The following is a 19580-nucleotide window of genomic DNA, read 5'->3' on the forward strand; positions in this document are numbered from 1 at the left end:
TATCACGGTATCCAGGTTTCTGATCGTCTGCTTGCAGGTGTTCTCACCTTCTCAGCCTCTATGTTCTAACAAAGAATACTCAGAAAAAAAAAGGCCGAGGTACACTGTTTCTATCGGAGTACTCCAGCCAGCATATCAAGTTTTCTGAAACCAGGATATGATGTTTACATGACCAACGGATAACAGGGATATTCCAAAAAAATAAAATCGCCCCCAAGGATGCACATGAGTGCGCGAATACATTTTAATGAATCTTAAACATACAAAATAATTGCTGAGAAGAAAATAAAAATGTGTTTTTAAATTTATATTTATGTGAAAATAGACTATCATGATTTGTGTAATAAATAATGATTATAACATAATATTTATTTAACTAAAATGTATATACAGCATCTTGTATTGAAATACTTAATTTAATGATAATGATACTTGAGCGGTTAATACAGGATCGACTGTTGGAAAGTCCACAAAGACTGACTGCGTAAGAACCGAACAGAACATGCACAGATCTATAAAAGAGCATTTGTAAATAGAGAATTAATTTCACCTTTGCCAAATGGGAGTCTGCCCGCAAGTTTAATAAGTTTACACATTTATTTAAGCTTCACTGCAAAGTATAACATTGTAATTACTTTGCATGTTAAAAAAAAAAAAAAACTGCATGTATATGAAGACAAAAAAAATCTAAATATCTATCTATAAAATATTTATTAAATTTTATTATTACTTATGATTTGCTCTTGAGAAGATAATCGGATATGTAAAACACTCCGTTCCTGTTCAGATGGTTTTGTGACACTGCCACCTTTCCAACAAATGTTTGACATCACCCACCTGTAGCTAGTGTAAATGGGTCACTAGTGAGCTGTGACCATGTGTTTGTGAAATTTACACGCAAAGACAAATAAATGACCAAAACACTTTTCACCATTTGATGTGATTAAAATTGTAATTCTTAAAAAGTCTGTCTGCATCTGCCTTTTGTTGTGGCGACATGAATCCTGCACATCACACAACACAGCTGTTTCTTCCACCGAGGTTTGACCTATCCTAATCAACCATCCCCAGCCATCAATTATTCATGCTAACCTGCTTGGAAAATGACCCCTGACTATCATCTGCAAGACTTCTCATATGAAATCTGTCTCCAGCCTAATGAAGCCAGATAGATGCTGACCTTATGTCATGACAACAGGGTCATATTAATGAAGTTTGAGGCAAATTGGATCAGAATTGCTCATGAAAAGGGGGGCAGGGATCATTCATTAAATTAGAAAACAAGATTTTTTTTCTTTCTCTTTATGGCTGCCATGGTTGCAGACATGGCAAAGGATTTTTTCTCTGTCGCTACAAAAAATATCTTGCCTGAGACACAGAATGGGAAAAAGCCTCTAAAATCACAGATGAAACATGAATCACCAAGCATATGTTTTCAAATACTTATCATTTTTATTATTGTAGTTAGGTTTGACTCATCTGTGGACTAATTTCCACTCTGACAGAATCTTAAACGAGAGAGATTCTGCATTGCAGTGCCCTCCAATGGCCAAATCCAACAATTTTAACTCTAACAAGGAGCTGAAATGTTCTCCTGGGAAAAAATACTAATGTAGCGTCAGGTTGTGTGTAAAGTGTGATAATGTCACTGCCAGAAAAAAAAAGCAGGGTTGAGTTACATTTCATGCTAAAATACAGGTAAAATGTTTTCTATTTGGTACATAAACCATAAAATAAGAGATTAAATATCATATCACAGATATTTTCAGTGGTGAGACTTCACTGAATTATTAATGTTAAAAAACCTTTAGAAGAGCTGAAGCTGTTTTGCATGTTAGCAGTTAGTTAGCATCTTACAATCCTGGTCATTAGCTGAGGCTGTTACCTGCAACAAACACAACTATTATTAAAATATGCTCATAGATCAGATAACAGATCACCAAGGAAGCTATATTAAGGGGTGTAACGATTAAATCCACAACACCAGGACTGTATCAAACAGTCCTCGTGACTCATGTGCCTCTTTGTGTGTGTGTGTGTGTGTGTGTGTGTGTGTGTGTGTGTGTGTGTGTGTGTCGGCGCACACCCCCGCACCCCAGCACCCTGCTAGCAGCACAGTGCAGTAACCTATATCACACAGGGGGCTTTCTAATCCAACACGACCTCTCACCAGGCCGCCACCCAGGCCACCAAGAAAACCACCATGACAGTCAGGCAATGATTAGTGGAGGAAGAGTGGAGGGGAAGTGGGCGAGGAGAGGCCACAGGGCTTATTGGAAGCTCATTTACTGTGAACAAGGCTCTCACACATCAGTGTTGTGCTTTTACAACCCTGTCCTAGTCCCAAAAATATAGAATACAGGGTAAGCATTAGATTTCATTCAAAAGAAGTACGTTTCGTACCAGCATCCAATGTAATGATAACGCCAGTGTTTTTAAATGTTTTCTAACAAAATATTATATCCTAAAATCAAGCGTATATTTTACTAGTATAGTGATTATGTGAATAATTTCCCACCATTACCATTTAACATCTGTCACTTTTGTTAGCTTGTTTCTTTGTTTACTTATTGTCATAGTGTTGTGAGGCAATAGCCATGGTTTTATATGAAACCTGAGACATAATAGGATATTTTTCCAAATGCCACAGTGGATTTTAGGTCAGCCACTATTCCCCATTCCCTTGCAGGCAGGGTGGCTGTTTAGCGGCAGTCTTTTTGCAGAGCTTGAAATGTGGAGATCTAGAAAGTGTGGAGGACGCCATTTGCTGTCAGTGGTCAACGTAGCGAGGAACTCAGTTCCAGCCAGACTCGAGCACTCTGTAAAATAGCCATGACTGTGGGTCCCGTCATAACAATTAGTTCTGCCCACACCAGGGGAAAGACAGGGTGAAGTCTGAAACGCCTGATAGTGGAGGAAACAGAGGATGGTTGGACAATGTGCCACTCTATCTAAATTAGACTGTTGTGTCTTTACTGTGAATTACATTTTCAAATATTCAAATCAAATTCACTTTATTTAATGCATCTTTTACTGTTTTGTAACAGATATTTTGAATGGGTGTTCATGACCATAGGGTCATAAAACAACGACTGCTCAGCTGGAAACATGAAAAACATCAAGCAGCAAGAGGTTAAGGAGCACACATCATTAGTGAAAGGCAAAGGGAAATAAAAACAAAAATGGATGCAAGAGATGAAATACACAATGCAGACAGCTGGAAACTAATAGTCTAGTTGATGAGCGAGTGAATGCTGTTTACCACACCTCTTCACATTTGCACATGCTTTCATATCTAGGAGCCCAGTTTGAGCTCAAAGTGATTAAGTCTGTGCTTTTTGGTGAGTAGATAAGACTAAAACAGGAACCCATTACATGCCCACCTCTAATGCAAGAATCAGTTTCAAAATGCCATCCTTATTTTTGAAATAAAAGTTATGCATTCTTCTTAAAAACAACATATACACATGAACATGACTATTCCCTGAACAACACATTTAATAGGTATGACTTTAATATTACTTATATAAGGATTGAATGGGTTTTAGTTTTGAACCTCTCATCCGATCCGAGGCTGAAGCAGTGTTTTAGAGGTCAAATTATAAGAGGAGCTCAGAGCAACATTGGTACAGATTGAATGGTATTGACGTAAGCTGATGCAGTGAAAAAGTGTCCAGTCTCAGCACTCTTTTTCTGACCTTGGAACCGATCCCTGCAGGTTTAACTCCCAAGAACTGTTCTAATGTCAGTAAATGCTTGGCTTAGCAACTTCTGTGCGTCCAAAGGCCCTGTTGTGTATTCACATCACCTCTTTACTTTACTCTCCATCACTGTCATGTCTGCAGCGACTGTGTACTATAAGTCTGGTTTCAAACGCCTGATCAATTTACACAACATAGAGAATCACCAAAACCATGCCATAATAAAGTGGAAAGATTGGTTCAAATGTTATCTTGGAGTCATTAGTGTCATAACTTCCAGTTGCAGTTCAGATGTGCCTCAATTGTGCGATTATCACTAAATACCTATTTATTCTCAAAATTGTTGACATAATACATATTACAGATATAACATGCTCCTCCAAACGCTTTTTGTTTGTACTGTTGGTTTCTGTTGTCTCGGCTGTTTAATAACCTCCACGCAAGAAGACATGTTGCTAATACACGTTTCTTTAAACCACTGGATAAGTTGAATGGTGACGTTTCTGAACCAAATTTTTGTTTCATACATTTTCATACATTTCTTATCAGCCTCGTATCACAATTGCAGAAGCTCACAAGGCCACATGGTCAAAGTTGTGAAACAATTGGTTTAGGCACAATAACTACTTGAATAAGGTTAAAAAAAAAGATACATAACTAGCTTAAATAGATAACAACTACCCTGATAAAAAAAACTTTCTTTCGCTACATTTTATAAAAAGCTTAACAACATTAAGTATCAAGCGTGAAGTCAACATTTTGTTTTGGTTTCATGCTAGACTCGAACAGAAGTCTCCAGGGTGAAAGTCCAGTTTGACCAATCCACCACCCTTCTCGACTCTCTTTGTGAACTGTATCACACTTAACTATACTCTATTATATACCACATAACTTTCAATTAACAGCCAAAATACTGTGTCACTTGCTCGAGTGTTGTTTTCCATAGTCATGCAGTCCAGAAGTCATGAAAGTGTGCAGTGTTTCTGATTTACACAATTTAATACTCCCTACTTCCTGCTCAGTGCATGCCAAATAAATTGGGTATTTATTTCATTTTAATTATTTTTTGATTTAAAATCTCTTGAGATTCTCTTTCTTCAACTATTTTTTAAAGTTAGTCCAAACATAATTACAAAATGTGGAGAAAAAAAAACAACAGAGGAGAGAAAAACAGGAGTCCTTTTAGGCTCCTAATGGACTTCTAGAGAATATTGCAGAAACACTTATCCATTGTTTATGCGTACTGCAATGACGGCCAGGTATTCATTAAAATCATTACACTCTGTTACCAAAAGGTCATGTGTCAGATCCCCACAGTAACAGCCGGCGTTTGTCCATCACAAGCTAAGTGTCTCGTTGCGGAGCCCTTGACTGAAACGCTAAATTGCTACCCATTGTAAGCCTCTCTAGATAAGAGCAACAACTAAATGCCAGAAATGTAAATGCTTTCTAGGAAGCAGTCCCTGCACAGGATTTCTGGGACATAGAAGATGGTGGTTAAACATTTCTCGAAAGGTCACTGACTTGGTTTGAGCAGCTACAAAGTGCTGGATTCTGCAGGAGATCCAAATGTTTTCATTTGCATGTGTAAAATGCCCATCTCACTCTTGAGGTTTATTTGTGTAAATTTACTCAAAGGTAAACATTGTCACACAGCCAGCGGGCTCATGATTTGATTTTATGAGTTGTTCTCATTTCATTCCTAAAAACTCATTAGAATGCTCATCAGCTGTGCAACAGTTAAATTATCTCGCAGGCTGCAAATTCAGGGAATTGCGAAATGTGCTGTAAGATAATCAAACTGAAATTGCATATCAATCTAGCAGCAGCAGCAGAGGGAATCCATGCATGACAGAACATCCAGACAAGGTCAAACAGATGAGCATATGTGGGTTTTGTGAAACAAAAGCAGCTGAGCATGATATGTATTCTGTCCCGAGTAGGATAAACAATGAGAATGACACCAGAAAGCAAATGTTTGGATGTTCAGTTCAAGTAGAGTGCAACAGGTTTGGCACTTAAGGGGGGATTTCTTGTTCCATTCAATTTGAGTCTTGTTTCCATAGTTTTGGCCATTGTTCCCACTGTTAATATAAATACTGTGCCTACCAAGTTAACTGCTGAAATCCATATACTCTATATTACAAGTGGACTTAGTCACCAGGATGTCTCCCTTTGGCTTGTGGACTAAGATTTTGAAGCCTTGAGGTTGGCATTTTGGAAGTCGCCATCTTGGTTTTGTGCAACCAGAGGTAACACAAGAGGGTACAGCGACGTACAATCGAACGTGGGATGAGTCATTTTTAGTTGACCAAAATGTCACAATTAGCTTTCACAAACTGAGAACTCCCAGACCAGACAACGTCGTAGTTTTATTCACTAGGTAGCCCTAAAGAATAGCCTTAAAAATAATAATTTCTCCCTAATTTCCAGGATGTTTCCTGTAATGAAATGTAGATTTGTACTAATTGTAGGGTAACTATAATTAATTTAATACTAATTGATAATGCAACTTTGAGATTATTTTAGTCAGTGAAATTTGTCCACAGACAAGCATACAATTTAACATGAAAAGTTAAGTTTATAATAATAAATATCTGATAAATTATATTTAAAATGGTCTCAGTCCGCCTCTTACTATAAGTAAAGTACTCCAAAAATTATTAAAATGATTATCTTCCAAAAATAGCTTTCACATTTCTATATTTGTGTTTTTGTTTGAGTTGGCCGGGGACATAAAGTGATGTCACATTGACTAAAAACTTTCAGTTTGCTTTAAATGGAAAGTCTGAAGTTATGAAGAAATTATTTGGATACTACAGATTTGAACCTACCTGACCTACTGCATCTGTTTTCCTTTGCAACAATGAATTATTACTTGTATTTCCGGCGCTCCCACTTTCTTTTTTATTCTTTTTTATAGTTGAGGTAATAGTTTAGATAATCTGACTGAACTGTTGACTTGTTTGCAGCCTATATGATCATCCGATTTCTTGTTTGTCTTATGTTATATTCAATAGAAATAATGGCCAAAACCAAGAAAATAGGACCCAACTAATCACAAACCCAAATGTCCTTAAACATTCACACCCCAACGTTTACTCACAGCTCTAAATGAAGACAGTGTTGTATGTGCTGTGCTGTCCATGGTGCTGAAATATGATACACACTGTTGCTTTTAACTGTCCCCAGCTTGAGTTCCCACTCCGTCTCCGCCTCATTGGTTTGCTCCTATACGACTGTCCAATGATTAATATACATCTGTCTATGCGGGCTGAGATATGCATATCATAAAACAAGGCGACAGGAATGCCATTCATTTCCTGTTAGCTGTGAAGCAGCTCTCCTCCATTTAACCCTCCTCTAAATGGCAGTCACAACCAGCCACAGAGTTACATTGCATTGATTTGTATGCAGATGGTTAGAATAAGCGCTAGATCAAAGTTAAAGAGGAGATTCGCTCTTGGTGGGCAATGAGTGATGGCCTCCAGCTGACGCGCTTGATGAGTTTTCTCAGTATGAAGTGTTGGCCTTTAACACTCCGCGGAGGAGACGTGTTTTTCAAGTGACTGAACAACATTTGCCGCTCTCAAATCAAATTGTCTTGTCAATATATATCTTTTGCTGCTTTTCTGACATTTTGTCAATTATACAAAACAGTTAAATTCAAAATATGTAGGACAAAGATATTAAACACATTGAGTCATGTATACATCTTCAACGTAACTGTGGAAACGGTACTTTTAAGGTCATGAGTCTGATACCTGCAAGAGTGAAGTGATCTACAGCAACCTTTATCAGACCCATACCTGCTTCATTCAGAGCGAGTGCTCTACCTTGTGCCAACATTAGAAAATGCTCTACTGTGTTGCTGGTGAGTAAACATTTCAAAATGACACTACAAACACATTTAAGTCTGTTTATTGGTCTATTGACTTTTATATTAAATCAATCAATGGGTTAGGAAAGAGGAAGGTTCAGTAAACACATGTTTGGTGAGAAAGAGGTTCTGTGTGTTGTGTTGATAAGCCTTTAGGCAATTGAGCTTTGACATTGTCGTATCTTTCATGCGACAGTGCTGTTGAAGTGATGAGGAAGGATGCTCCGCGGACACTGTTCTTGCTGGTATAATAAAGTTTATTACAAACAAGCAACACATGTCATGACGGACGTCTAGAGCGCCCGGAGGTCTCGAGTCGAATGTGAGAGTCCTACCTTTCGGGTTCTCACACCTCCTTATATAGGGTACATGTTATTCACATTTGGGCTGAAGTCCAGACCATGTATGGGGCCCCTCATTCTACACATTTGCCCTTTGGACCCTGGTATCCTGCACATCTACTTCTTATCTAAAACAAAGACACATGGGGCCTTCGCTGTATTGTGCAAGACCTGAAAATATACCACAACATAAAAGTAGAACGACCTGTTGAAAAGAAAACTGTGTCTAGCTGCACATATAGTAACCCTGGGATGTTATGAATCAACAACGTGCCATGTGTTCATACCAGATGCTTTTTTTTTACTAAAGCTTGTGAAATATAAAACAGACCAGAAGTCTATTCCCCACTGTAGCTGGAGATGCAGTGTTCACTCTTATCACAGAGTGGTTTGCCAGCTCGGCTCTTTCCGTCTCCCTCCGCCTTCCCCATTAACGTCCCTCACTTGTGGGTGTGAAGCTGAAAGGAGACGCGCAGTGTCTGTGTGCGCTTAGAGGAGGCATCAGCTGCCGGCAGGAGGGGAGCGACGAGGAGGAGCAGAGGAAGAGACAGCAGACCTACATCGCAGGCGACCATTCCTTCACTGCTGGCGTCCCTTTTTTATAGCTAGACACCTGCAAGAAAAAAAAAAAAACGCTCCTTTTGCTGCAGATTCTAATTGTTTTTTTTACCCCCAAAAAAGCTGAAGGTGTCCAAATATGTGTTGGATCTAACAGCTCCAGAGACATCGAGGAATATCAAAACTCTCCTCCCGGTGGATGTGGACACCTAAACTGTGGACATGGAAACAATAGTGAATTTATCCGTGTCTGTGCTGCTGGTTTTATGGGGATGCGCGCACGGAGGCTCGCCCAGTGTCCAGATCGGTACGTATCCATCAGTTCCAACATAACCACCACCTTGGATTAAAAGCAAAGGATTTTTTTTTTTTTGTGCGTAAAAAAAAAAAAAAAAAAAAAAAAATGATGAGATTTCTTTTTTTTTTTTTTTTTTTTTTTTTTTTTTTTTTTTTTTTTTTTAATTGCCAGTCAAACAATGTGAGAGTGTAGCTCATGTTTTGCATTTTGGGTTTCAGGGGGACTCTTTCCCAGGGGCGCGGATCAAGAGTACAGCGCATTTCGGATAGGCATGGTTCAGTTTGGCACCTCGGAATTCAGACTGACGCCCCACATTGACAATCTGGAAGTGGCGAACAGTTTTGCTGTTACCAACTGCTGTAAGTGACAAACATATCCTCCCCCCCCCCTCCCTTTGTTTTAATAAAACACATCTTTCTTACAAGTGTTCACATCATCCATACAATGTGTGTGCGTATTTGTGCGTGTTTTGGATGCATGTATGGGCTTTAATGATGGAGATGGTAATCATCTGTGCTGGAGGACGAATGAGCATTGTGTAGGCAGGGGAAAGTTGGTTCAGTCAGTCTCATCCATCCCATTTTCATTCCTTCAGATTTCAGAGATCAAACAAAGCAACGCTGCAGAAATATCGATCCTTCTGGTTCTTTTCATCCACCTGCCTTTTAAACCCAATGATTCCCACTGAAGTGAGTGGAGAAAACCCAGTTAACACCAACCTGTTTCTGTAAACCAAATGCCATTTCTACTGGGTACCAATTTCGAGATCTGGCTGTTTTTTTTTTCTTTCTTATTCCATGAAAAAAAAAAACCAAAAAACTGCACTTGAAACAAAATAGATTAAATCTATCTCTTTTTTTTCTCTCTCTCTTATGTTTCTAGAAACAAAAAGCGAGATGTGACTTGTTGAGATGGGTGTGTAACGATGTCACGTCTTTTCTAAGCTCAGGAGGAGCGGTGTTCATCCATTACTGGCTTCTCTAAAACAGCACACGTACACAGATTTACATTGAGCGACGCTTTTCCCCCCCATATATAGAGGATTAATAGGATGGGTTGAATTAACAGCAGAGGCCTCTTAAATGAGGCTGCATGAGTTGCTTGAGAAAATACAGATTACAGACCAAATAACGACTCAAAACACAGCTTGATTTACATCCAACTCCATCACTTCTTAAACCTTTTTCTTTATTTTTTATTTATTGGCTATTAGACCACAGAGTTTTTTCTTTTTTTTGTCAGAATCACTTTCAATCGTGACTGTCTTGTATCATAAAAAAAAAAAAAAAAAAAACCCAAAGCTGCTGAGTATTTCCTTTGAAACAACAAAAAGCATCAAATGGGTTCTAAGGTCGCTATTTTTTTTTTTTAATAGGCACAGCTCGTACATTTCATTAGGCGGTTGCCAAGCGACTACTCCTCTCAACAGTCCCCTTAAACATAAATCACACGCTTCTGATTGGTGCTCGCATCGGTCCAATCGATTTCATTACCATATAAAAGCTTCCTGCTCGGAGATGTCGATGTCCAACACACACATATCAATGGCAACGTTTGAAAAGATTGAAACTGAAAAAAAATGAATCTTTAATCTTGAGGTTGTACAGGAGGCTCTGAAAATATTGTTTATTTATTTACCCCTTGACAGCAAACTACATTTATATGTAACAACTAATTCTATGAGTGCTTATTAACTGTTAACCATGTTTGACTAATTTGTTTTAAATGTATCTCACATATTCAAAAGTGCATATGAACCCCGATGTGTTTCCTTCTACCCCGGATGTGTGTGTGTGTGTTACGTAAACTGGATTTAACTACATTAAGCAAACAGTTGCTTTAAAACACCTAACTTGGTTGGCTTAGTATGATCAAAGTCACAGTATTCAATTTAGGCTAGTCTAGAGGCATATAATTGATTACCTCAGTCTGATTTCTAAACATGTTTTTATTATACGCTCCAGAAAGGTCAGGGAGTGAACCTGATGCAACATTTCTCGAAGTAAACACAAACTACAGCATGAAGCAGTTCTGGAAAATGCAAATCAACACCAGCGTTTTTTTTATTATCCCTCTCTGGATTTATGGCACATAAAAACCCTGCTGGCTTCCACATATGCCTCTACAAGTCACATCATGCAAAGCCAGAGTTTTTGCCGAAATCAATGAATGACAATACGTGTAAATTATGTGAGTTTTATTTTGGCATTTAGAGTATTTAGTGTGCCTGCATGATGGTTTATCCCAAGCAGCGGAAACATGTGATATTGTGAGGCCACTTTAACAAAACAGCTCCACTTCAGTTATTGTTGGGCTAATGACTAAAACCTGCAATCAGTCACCATTGACCCTCAATAGGCAATTAGTGGGTATAGAAAATGGACAAATAAATTGCTGAAGGTAGATTTGATTTGTTGTGTCCAGCTGAGTGAATGGCCGTCAGATTATATATTGAAAAAGGATGATAATATTATGTTTTTTTCCCCCGTCTCTCAAACACAGCACCCAGGCTGAATGTGTTTTTCCCCAAAATGTGTGGGCATGAACACTATCTTGCTGCTCTAATCGACTACTTGTGTGGGAGTTAGAATAAAGAATGGTGAGATTGGGGGAGGGGGTTGTTTCAAGCCGGCAGATGGCAGTCTGCCTCACAAGCCACCTCCACGTGTAATTATGGTGTATTAACGCCACCACTTTGTCTTTTGTTAAAATGTACTTTATCAGACTGCACACAGTGGAGAATAAAGAGAGGACTATTGAAGCTGACGTGGTATATTGAACGACTAAAACATATCCTAGGTTCTTGTAAGCTTGTTGTTGAGCTCCTCATACACTCCTTTACCAAGGCGTGATGTGGCTTTGTGTCAGTTGGTGAGCTTTCATTTTGGATCCAACAAAAGCATTTTTGTCCTTAATGAAGAGGCAGACATGATGGAAAACGTGGAGCTAAATCACATGTTATTGAACTGGAGTCCCCAGAACTGAGCGATAGATTCGCCCTCAAAATTGTTGCTTCCTAAAGAAAAGTGGAACATTGATATTTTTTTGAAAACTGATTCTCAATATTTTTGAGTCCTGCTGCAAAACAGTTTTAGAAATGTCTAAGGAGCAAACGTTGGCGCAGACCTCTTTTTTAATATATTTTTTTATCAGATATTTCCTGACTTCTTAAAAAGTATTTTAGTCTTTTATTTTCTTTCCCGTAATATATATATATATAATACAGTATATATCCAATATAAAGTAAAGACATTATTTAAGATCATTAAATAGGATTTCGACCAAATAGATCTGAAACCCACAGACATATCACACTCTGTTGTACTTGGCCTGCTCAGCAGCATACTTCATCAATGCAGTGTGTCAGAGACAGTGGGAGGGAGGATGATGCATTCCTCCATCAATAACAGTTCAACTGGACAGGCGTGCATCTGCTGCCAAGACCAGGGGATTCATTGGGACTGAGTGTGTGCATGTACAGTGTGTGTGTCGTGTGTGTGTGTGTGTGTGTGTGTGTGTGTGTGTGTGTGTGTGTGTGTGTGTGTGTGTGTGTGTGTGTGTGTGTGTGTGTGTGTGTGTGTGTGTGTGTGTGTGTGTGTGTGTGTGTGTGTGTGCAGTGGTGTGCTTTCCACCCAAAGCAATAAATTGAAAAATATTCTTCTTTGCACTTCCTAGAATAGATCATTTCTTAGACTTCATGTGGTTAATGACTTATGCACCCTAATACACTATACTGTTGTTAAAAATAACATATATATATGTATATATATATATATATATATATATATATATATGGTTGATGATGAAATTCTGGAGTGTTAGTGTTTGGTCTTGTGTTTTCAAACTAATATTTTATTAATGTTTTATAGGTCAGCAATAATCTCTTAATAAGGACAATGTTTTACTTGCCAGGTTATGATCTATAATACATGAATTAATTATTTTCCTACCATTAATAAATGCATGAGATGCACATTGCCTCTTGTAGAGAATTCTATAAAGTGGTACTTTCTTATTTTTCCGTGGACAAACTGTCAATGTAGACATAATGGTGGTTATTCCAGCTTGGCCTAAACTGTCAACACTTTTAACATAGAGCGACGTTTAGTTTGAAAGCTGGTGGAATTTGCAATGAGGGGTCTAATGAACGACACTATGACGTTTCATTATGGGAAATGTAGGAATGAGTGTATTTAAGACCTTGACTCATACTACAAGTCAAGAAGTATCTGCTGGGATTTTGACCAATCTTTTTTTCAAGTCCCCCAGCTATATAGCAATATTAAATATGAGAACAGCTCTAATCAGATCAAACATTTCAGATGTGTTAAACCATCAACAGAAAAGAGTAGAATTTAGTTTCAGGGGGGTTTGAGCCTACGAGGAGTCAAAAGATGGGGTAGTGGTACATTTATAAGGGCTGAGAAATAAGTCAAAGCATTGTGCTACAAAGAATGATGCTTGTTTGTAAGCTTTAGCTCCAATTTTTGTGAAATACTCTCCTTACATTATTATAAAAATGATTAAAATGAAACAAAAAGGAAATTCACTCTTCAATTGAACTCTGAACTCACAGTTCTGCACCCTCTAATGAGGGTTCACCAGTAGACATTGCTTTGTATAATTGGGTCATGAGCATGAATGGCTGGGAGCCTCTCTAAAGCCTGAATTTTGAATGAACTTCCAATTATCAGTAGAGTGCAACGCGGCTACATATTGCACTTTTGTCATCATGCATGGCAAAGCACGATATGACACCTTTTTTGACACATTTTGTGACTAAGGCTCAGCATTGTCCTCACATTTGTTTTCTAATTGGATGAACCACCTACACAACTGCAGCACAAGATAATTGGAATGAATTCTGGGTATCACACAAATCGTTAAATGATCTACACCAAAATGGACACAACCAATTAATGATAATTACCAGTGTAAGCTTAGGGATGACCTTTTCCTTTAATGCAGTAAAAAGCCTTTAATTCACTCTGTCCACTTGGCTATGTGCACATGTGTTGTCCTGCCAAATGAAACTTGTTTATTATGCTATAGCATGCTCCCATGCATTTATTTTTCACTCCCACCTCTTTCAAAGCAAACCGCTCTTCCTCCTCTGAGAGCAGCAGAGCAGTGTGAGGTCACTGACAGCCGGGCAGCGATTTAACACTTCAAAGTTCGAGTTTGTCATGGTTGAATCACGTCATACTGTAATTTCATGCATCTACATGCACATTGCATCTCAGAAACGCATGCATTCAGGGTCCTTGCTGTATGATCAAAAGCTCAAAGCGACCATATATGTGCAGCGGAGCATTGGTTATAGCAAATTTATTGTTCACACTTAATTAAGTGCATTCTCCTCCATTTCAGCGGGAGCTGTGCAATATTAAATAGGCCTGGGAGCTGGCTGGTCAGAAAATGAGGCTAAAGAACCCTCTGTGGATCTTTGCTTGCCCTGAATACAGCCCCCAACCAAGGCCTTATCACTCTGTCCTCATAAAACACAAGACTGAGATAGCTTCACTTAAAGCTAAATCAAAGGCTCCCAGCTGGAAGTCCCGTCCTGTCTCGTATCCAATGACTTACTTTGCTCTGTGCCTTTGAGGAAGGTGGCTCAACAGCAGCTTTTGCCCTAAGCTATACAAGACTCAAACATTTTTGTCCACCAGCGTCACTGGCTAGTGCCTTGCACAACTCCCTCAACATGTTTGAGCCCAACAGCACATTCAAATTATGATTTAGCCAAAATTCACAGAATCATACTGGTGGCTTATGTTTGTTCTGCTCCTGGCTTTAAGAGAGTCACCAGAGTTTCACTTAAACAATATGTTTCATGACAGAAATGCACTAAACCCCTCAAAAAATGTCAATAACACAATCTTAAAGATAACTATCGGATCTTGATTTTAAATATAAACATACACACACATTTGTTATAATAATCTATATAAAGGTCATTTTACTTGCTGTTTTCCAGGGCTTTCAACTGTGTCAGACAGTCTTCATCAGTGAAAAGAGTTTATTCAGTTGTCATAGAGTCGACTTAGTTGTCATCACACAGCATAGGTATGGAACGTAAAGTGTTGACAAATGAGTCAACTTCATTGATTGATGTTACCATGAAATCTCGATTAAATCTCTGGGGGTAAAAGCTAGTATGTGGAATTTAAGTTAAGATCATTGAAATGATTATTTTTTATGCTCAATTTCAATTAATTCTTTGTTTGTTTGGCATTTAACATATATGTACATAATTTGCCAGTGACTACTCATCCCCTGTATAGTCACAATGAACCACAGCCACTTGATCATAAACACCATTTAACAGCAGCAGGTTTAAAATTAGTTCATGACGCACAATTTATGAGATATGGCGTCTCCTGAATCACTTGCATTGCCAGATGTAAGGTCCCGTCCTTTAGCTGAGCAAGCACGCAGCAGAGAAAAACTGACTTCGATCACTAGGATTTGGGTTTCATTCATTCATTCACAATGTAACAGTAAACAAATTCCTCTCTTTCTACCAGCACTATGTGTCTTTGCACCCGTGCAACATTACTTATTTCCCAACATGTCTTTTGAAGGCAAAAAGAGATCCAGAGATTGTCGGCGTAGAACACAGATCCTTATCCTAAAAAGATGTAACCGAGGCTTTATCCTTGTCCCACTATCTAGATGTCCCCTCCCATATCTTTCATTTGAAAAATAAAAACAACTCAGTTCCTTCTTCTGCAGCCTTTTATCAAACTCTAACAGCTTGTACAGCGACAACAGCATCGACAGCAGCAACCATTCACTCTATGTGAATAAGTGAGGTTTCAGAGTGGGGTGTCGACCTGGCGGAAGCTAAATCTATCATAAGAGTCAGGCGCTTTGTTGTGGAGAGGCAGGGTAGCTAGAATGATTATAGATCAGCTGTCATCTACAACTCATCACTGATATGATGAAGCGCATCACTCCACAACTGCATCCATAAGCCTGAGGTTGAATGGAGAATCAGTAACGGCTCAGCGACGCATAAAAACATAAGCAGCTGGTCATATGTTTATCACATTGAAGTCATTTAGGTGTCACCTTGGAAAATATGAATGAATTAAAAGCAAACCAAGGTTATATAACAAAAAAAATATTCTGAAATGTAATACATTCAAACTAATTTTCTTAAAAACCTGAACAAAAAACAAACACAATTAAACTACCAGAATTATGGTTTTTTTTTTAATTATTATTCTCATTTTTTGCCAAATCTCATGGCCATCATCAACACAGTTTTAAGGATTTGACTTACTGTAAGTCCTTGAACTTTTGGAATACATTAACTTGGGGCCAGTTGTTCACCTATGAATCTGACACTCAAATATTTTGTAGTCAACTGAAGGTTCACATAAATAAGAAATGTACTTTAAATCACCGAATGACCTTTTCTGCTGAAGGGGGGGTGCTCATTAGCATGCATAGAATAGAATCTGTCCTTTCCATCATTGAGGTGATTAAGATTTGATCCGGTTGCCTTGTCTGGTCTTATAGGGTGTTCTTGTGAAACTTATTAAGATTTGAGTGTGTGTGTATGTGTGTGTGTGTGTGTGTGTGTGTGTGTGTGTGTGTGTGTGTGTGTGTGTGTGTGTGTGTGTGTGTGTGTGTGTGTGTGTGTGTGTGTGTGTGTGTGTAAGTGGGAGTGTAAGGAGAGAAAAGAAAAAAAAGATAAAGAAATTGGAAATACTAAATGAAAAAGACAGGATAGAAAGACTTTAAAGTATGATAAGCGGAGCAAGAGTGAAGTGGGTAGACAGTCATGTCCCTGCGCTCTTTGTGGCTTTACTGTTATGCCTACTGAGCAACATTTTAAATGTATAGGAGGGATTGTCTTCAGCTGTGTCCTTTAAAAAGCGCAGGATGACTCAGGCTAAAGGTGGATACGATCAGGGAAAAACTGTGTCTCAGAGTAGGTGTTTACCTCCAGTGTTAACCAGCAATAAGCATATTTATCTATTAGTAATTTACTTTATTCACAAAAAGCTAATCTATGCATACTGACAGTGCTTCGTTCAGCAATATACATAATGATTCCAAATGATCTAATTATAAGCATAATGCATCCTCATTCTGTGTAATGTCATTCAGCTGTTTTCTCCCCTACTTCACCTATCGTTAAACACTGTGTCCCTGAAAAACCCACAGTGTCATGCCTCCAAACAACCCAATAAATCAACACCGGCTGAAGAGTACATTACCTTGAAGGTGTGCTCTATTTTTTCAGCCCTGTCTCTTAACTTTGTCCACTTCATTTAGAGCCTTGATCCACTTGAAACATTTCTTTATGTTGTCGTCGGGGCTGCGAAGCAATTTCTCTTTTGCAGGCAGTGCTTTTGTGCTCTCGTAAGAACTTGTCCCCTGATGGTCTGACTACTTAAACAAAAGGTCTCATCTGGACCGGAGCCAATGTATCTCAGCAGCTGTTGGCCTGTCAGTTGGATTTTCTTTCAATCGCAAATAATTTTTCTCACGCATCAAAAGGTGCGAGCTGTGAAACTGATGTACTGTCTCTGTTCCCAGCGCTTACAGAACATATCAAAGAAAAATAAATCTAACTTTAGATGATTTCTTCAAATCAACATATGTGATGTTGCATAGGGATATATTGTTATAACATTTTGTGATCTGTGTATGTACTGGACTCACATTCTCTTTGTCTGCCTTGTCAACTTTTGGAGCTACTCATTTCTTACAAACCCTAGAAATGACCTCAGGCATTCTTAAGAAGATGGTCCGTACATTTCAAACATTCTGACAATTCTAAAAGGAACAAAAAATGTAAATGTTGCTGCTTTGAATTTGGTCTATTGAGGCTTAAACTGATGTCTAATAGGTATCTAAAAAATGTTCTTAGTTTTGAATTTTTAGGGACCTAAAAAATAACTTACAATAAAGTTAAAAAAAGTTCCAATGCAAAAACACTTTATTATCTTTACAAAGTTTTGTCTTTGTTGACTCACAGGAAGTGTTGATTTGGTTTTCAGCCACATATCCAACTCTGTTGCTCCCCCACTGCCTGGCTCTAAAAGTATTGTTTGTCCCCATGAAAGGAACCATGAATGTTTCACCATGTGAAGGCCTGTAAGGCCACAGTCTAAGGGCAGTTTCTTTGATCAGGGATGGATTCAGTGGAATGTTCATGGTGTACCTGGATTGTAAACAGGACATTTTTTTGTTTTTTATTCTGGCTATGCAGTATTTGTTTCATTGTGTCTTTATGTCAGGGTGGTCTGTGTGGAGGAGTTTTTATGTTCCGGTGTGTTTTGGTCTATTACCCTGCTGCTCTCGGAGATAAAAAGGAAACAGAACAGTCTGTCCCCAACCTGCAATATAATTATTAAAGAATTTCAAAATCAGACAAAGCAACAATAATAGCAGGTGGCAGAAGGGAGTACAAAGAACCAAAATGTTTTCCAAGAATAAGAACAGCTACAAGTTAAAAGAGCAAAACAATGTCCTATCATGACACAACTCTGTTTTCCTTTTGAAATCTTTTTTTTTTTGTATACAAATTTTCTATTTCTTATATTTGGTTAGACTTTGAACAATCATTCCTGTGCATTAGAATAACTGAATCGGAATGACATTCCCAATTTATAGACGGATGGTTTCTCTTCATCGTGCCAATTAAATCAATACATTTGCCTACAGAAAAAAGTAACTATTCTAATGACGACATAAGTCTGACACAAAGAACCACATACTTTGAACTGTTAGCTTTTCAGCTAATGTGTCCTTATCAACAAAAACATACCTGATTGGTCATTTTAGACTTAAAATGGCATGGTCTTTATTTTTCAAGCAATAATATACGGTCTCTCCTTGGCTTGTAAGCTATAGTTACCGGTGAAATGTGTTTACATTTTGTCTTGTTGCCCCTGTAAACTCAGCTGTCAATCAAAGACATACTGGCATGCCCACTCAGAGGCCTGGAAGCTAAATGCTGGAAGCATTGTTCTTCAACAATAGCGATAATCGAAAAAATATAAACATTAACTTCTTTTTCAATGTTTTCTCTGGCGGTGACTGGCCATGCAAACATTTTGGGTTTTATTTATCTACTTTATTATCTATGAAAGCTTGTGATGAATTTTTTGGGAGAAAAAAACCCAATATATATATAGATATATATAGATATTTTGGCAACGATAATATCAAAAACCTGTTACTGTGAGAACAGGTGTTGGAAACAAATAACTTTCAAACTCATGTTGAGAGGGCAAATAAACAGACACAGACTATATTTTATAATGTGTGTGAACTGACCCTGTGATATGGTATTTAATAGTTATTTATATTTATGGTAGTATTAGTTGTAGTCAGCAGTAATGGCAGCAACGCTTAAAGGAAAGCACTTGATCAAATAAGGCTGTCTGTAAGAGCAACTAAATCAATCTCAAAACAATATAGTGCTTTGTGTAAAAACAAAAAGTCGAAATATATATATTAAACAAAGCATATATTGAAAACCATCATTTCGAACTGAATGTAGGGTACCCCCCACTGTCTCCCTCAAACAACTCATACGGTTTAATTCCAGACAATAATACCAATTGAAAGAGCGATAAACCCCAAGGACAGACAAGAATGTAATAGGTACTGGGACAAAACCTTTAAGTGGACAATGACATGGACCGTTAAGAGATAAGAAAACGAATACGAGTGAAATATGACAGTGACAGATAGGAATACGGCCAGCGGCGGGCACAAAAGCGAGGTCAGCAGCAGTGTCCTCTGGCAGGTGAGATCATTGTGTGCAGCAGGTGTCT

The 19580-nt window shown here is 38.2% G+C and overlaps 1 protein-coding gene across 1 annotated transcript in view; it reads left to right on the forward strand.

Annotated features, from left to right (window-relative positions):
* Positions 1-8702: 8702 nt before the first annotated feature.
* Positions 8703-19580, forward strand: part of gria2b (glutamate receptor, ionotropic, AMPA 2b) — a 47846-nt gene continuing 36968 nt past the window's right edge. Inside the window, 2 exon segments of the mRNA XM_054598088.1 lie at positions 8703-8787; positions 8997-9137. Of these exon segments, the coding sequence (XP_054454063.1) occupies positions 8703-8787; positions 8997-9137 (226 nt within the window).

Source organism: Anoplopoma fimbria, chromosome 4, assembly GCF_027596085.1.
Source record: "Anoplopoma fimbria isolate UVic2021 breed Golden Eagle Sablefish chromosome 4, Afim_UVic_2022, whole genome shotgun sequence".
NCBI classification, from domain to species: Eukaryota; Metazoa; Chordata; class Actinopteri; order Perciformes; family Anoplopomatidae; genus Anoplopoma; species Anoplopoma fimbria.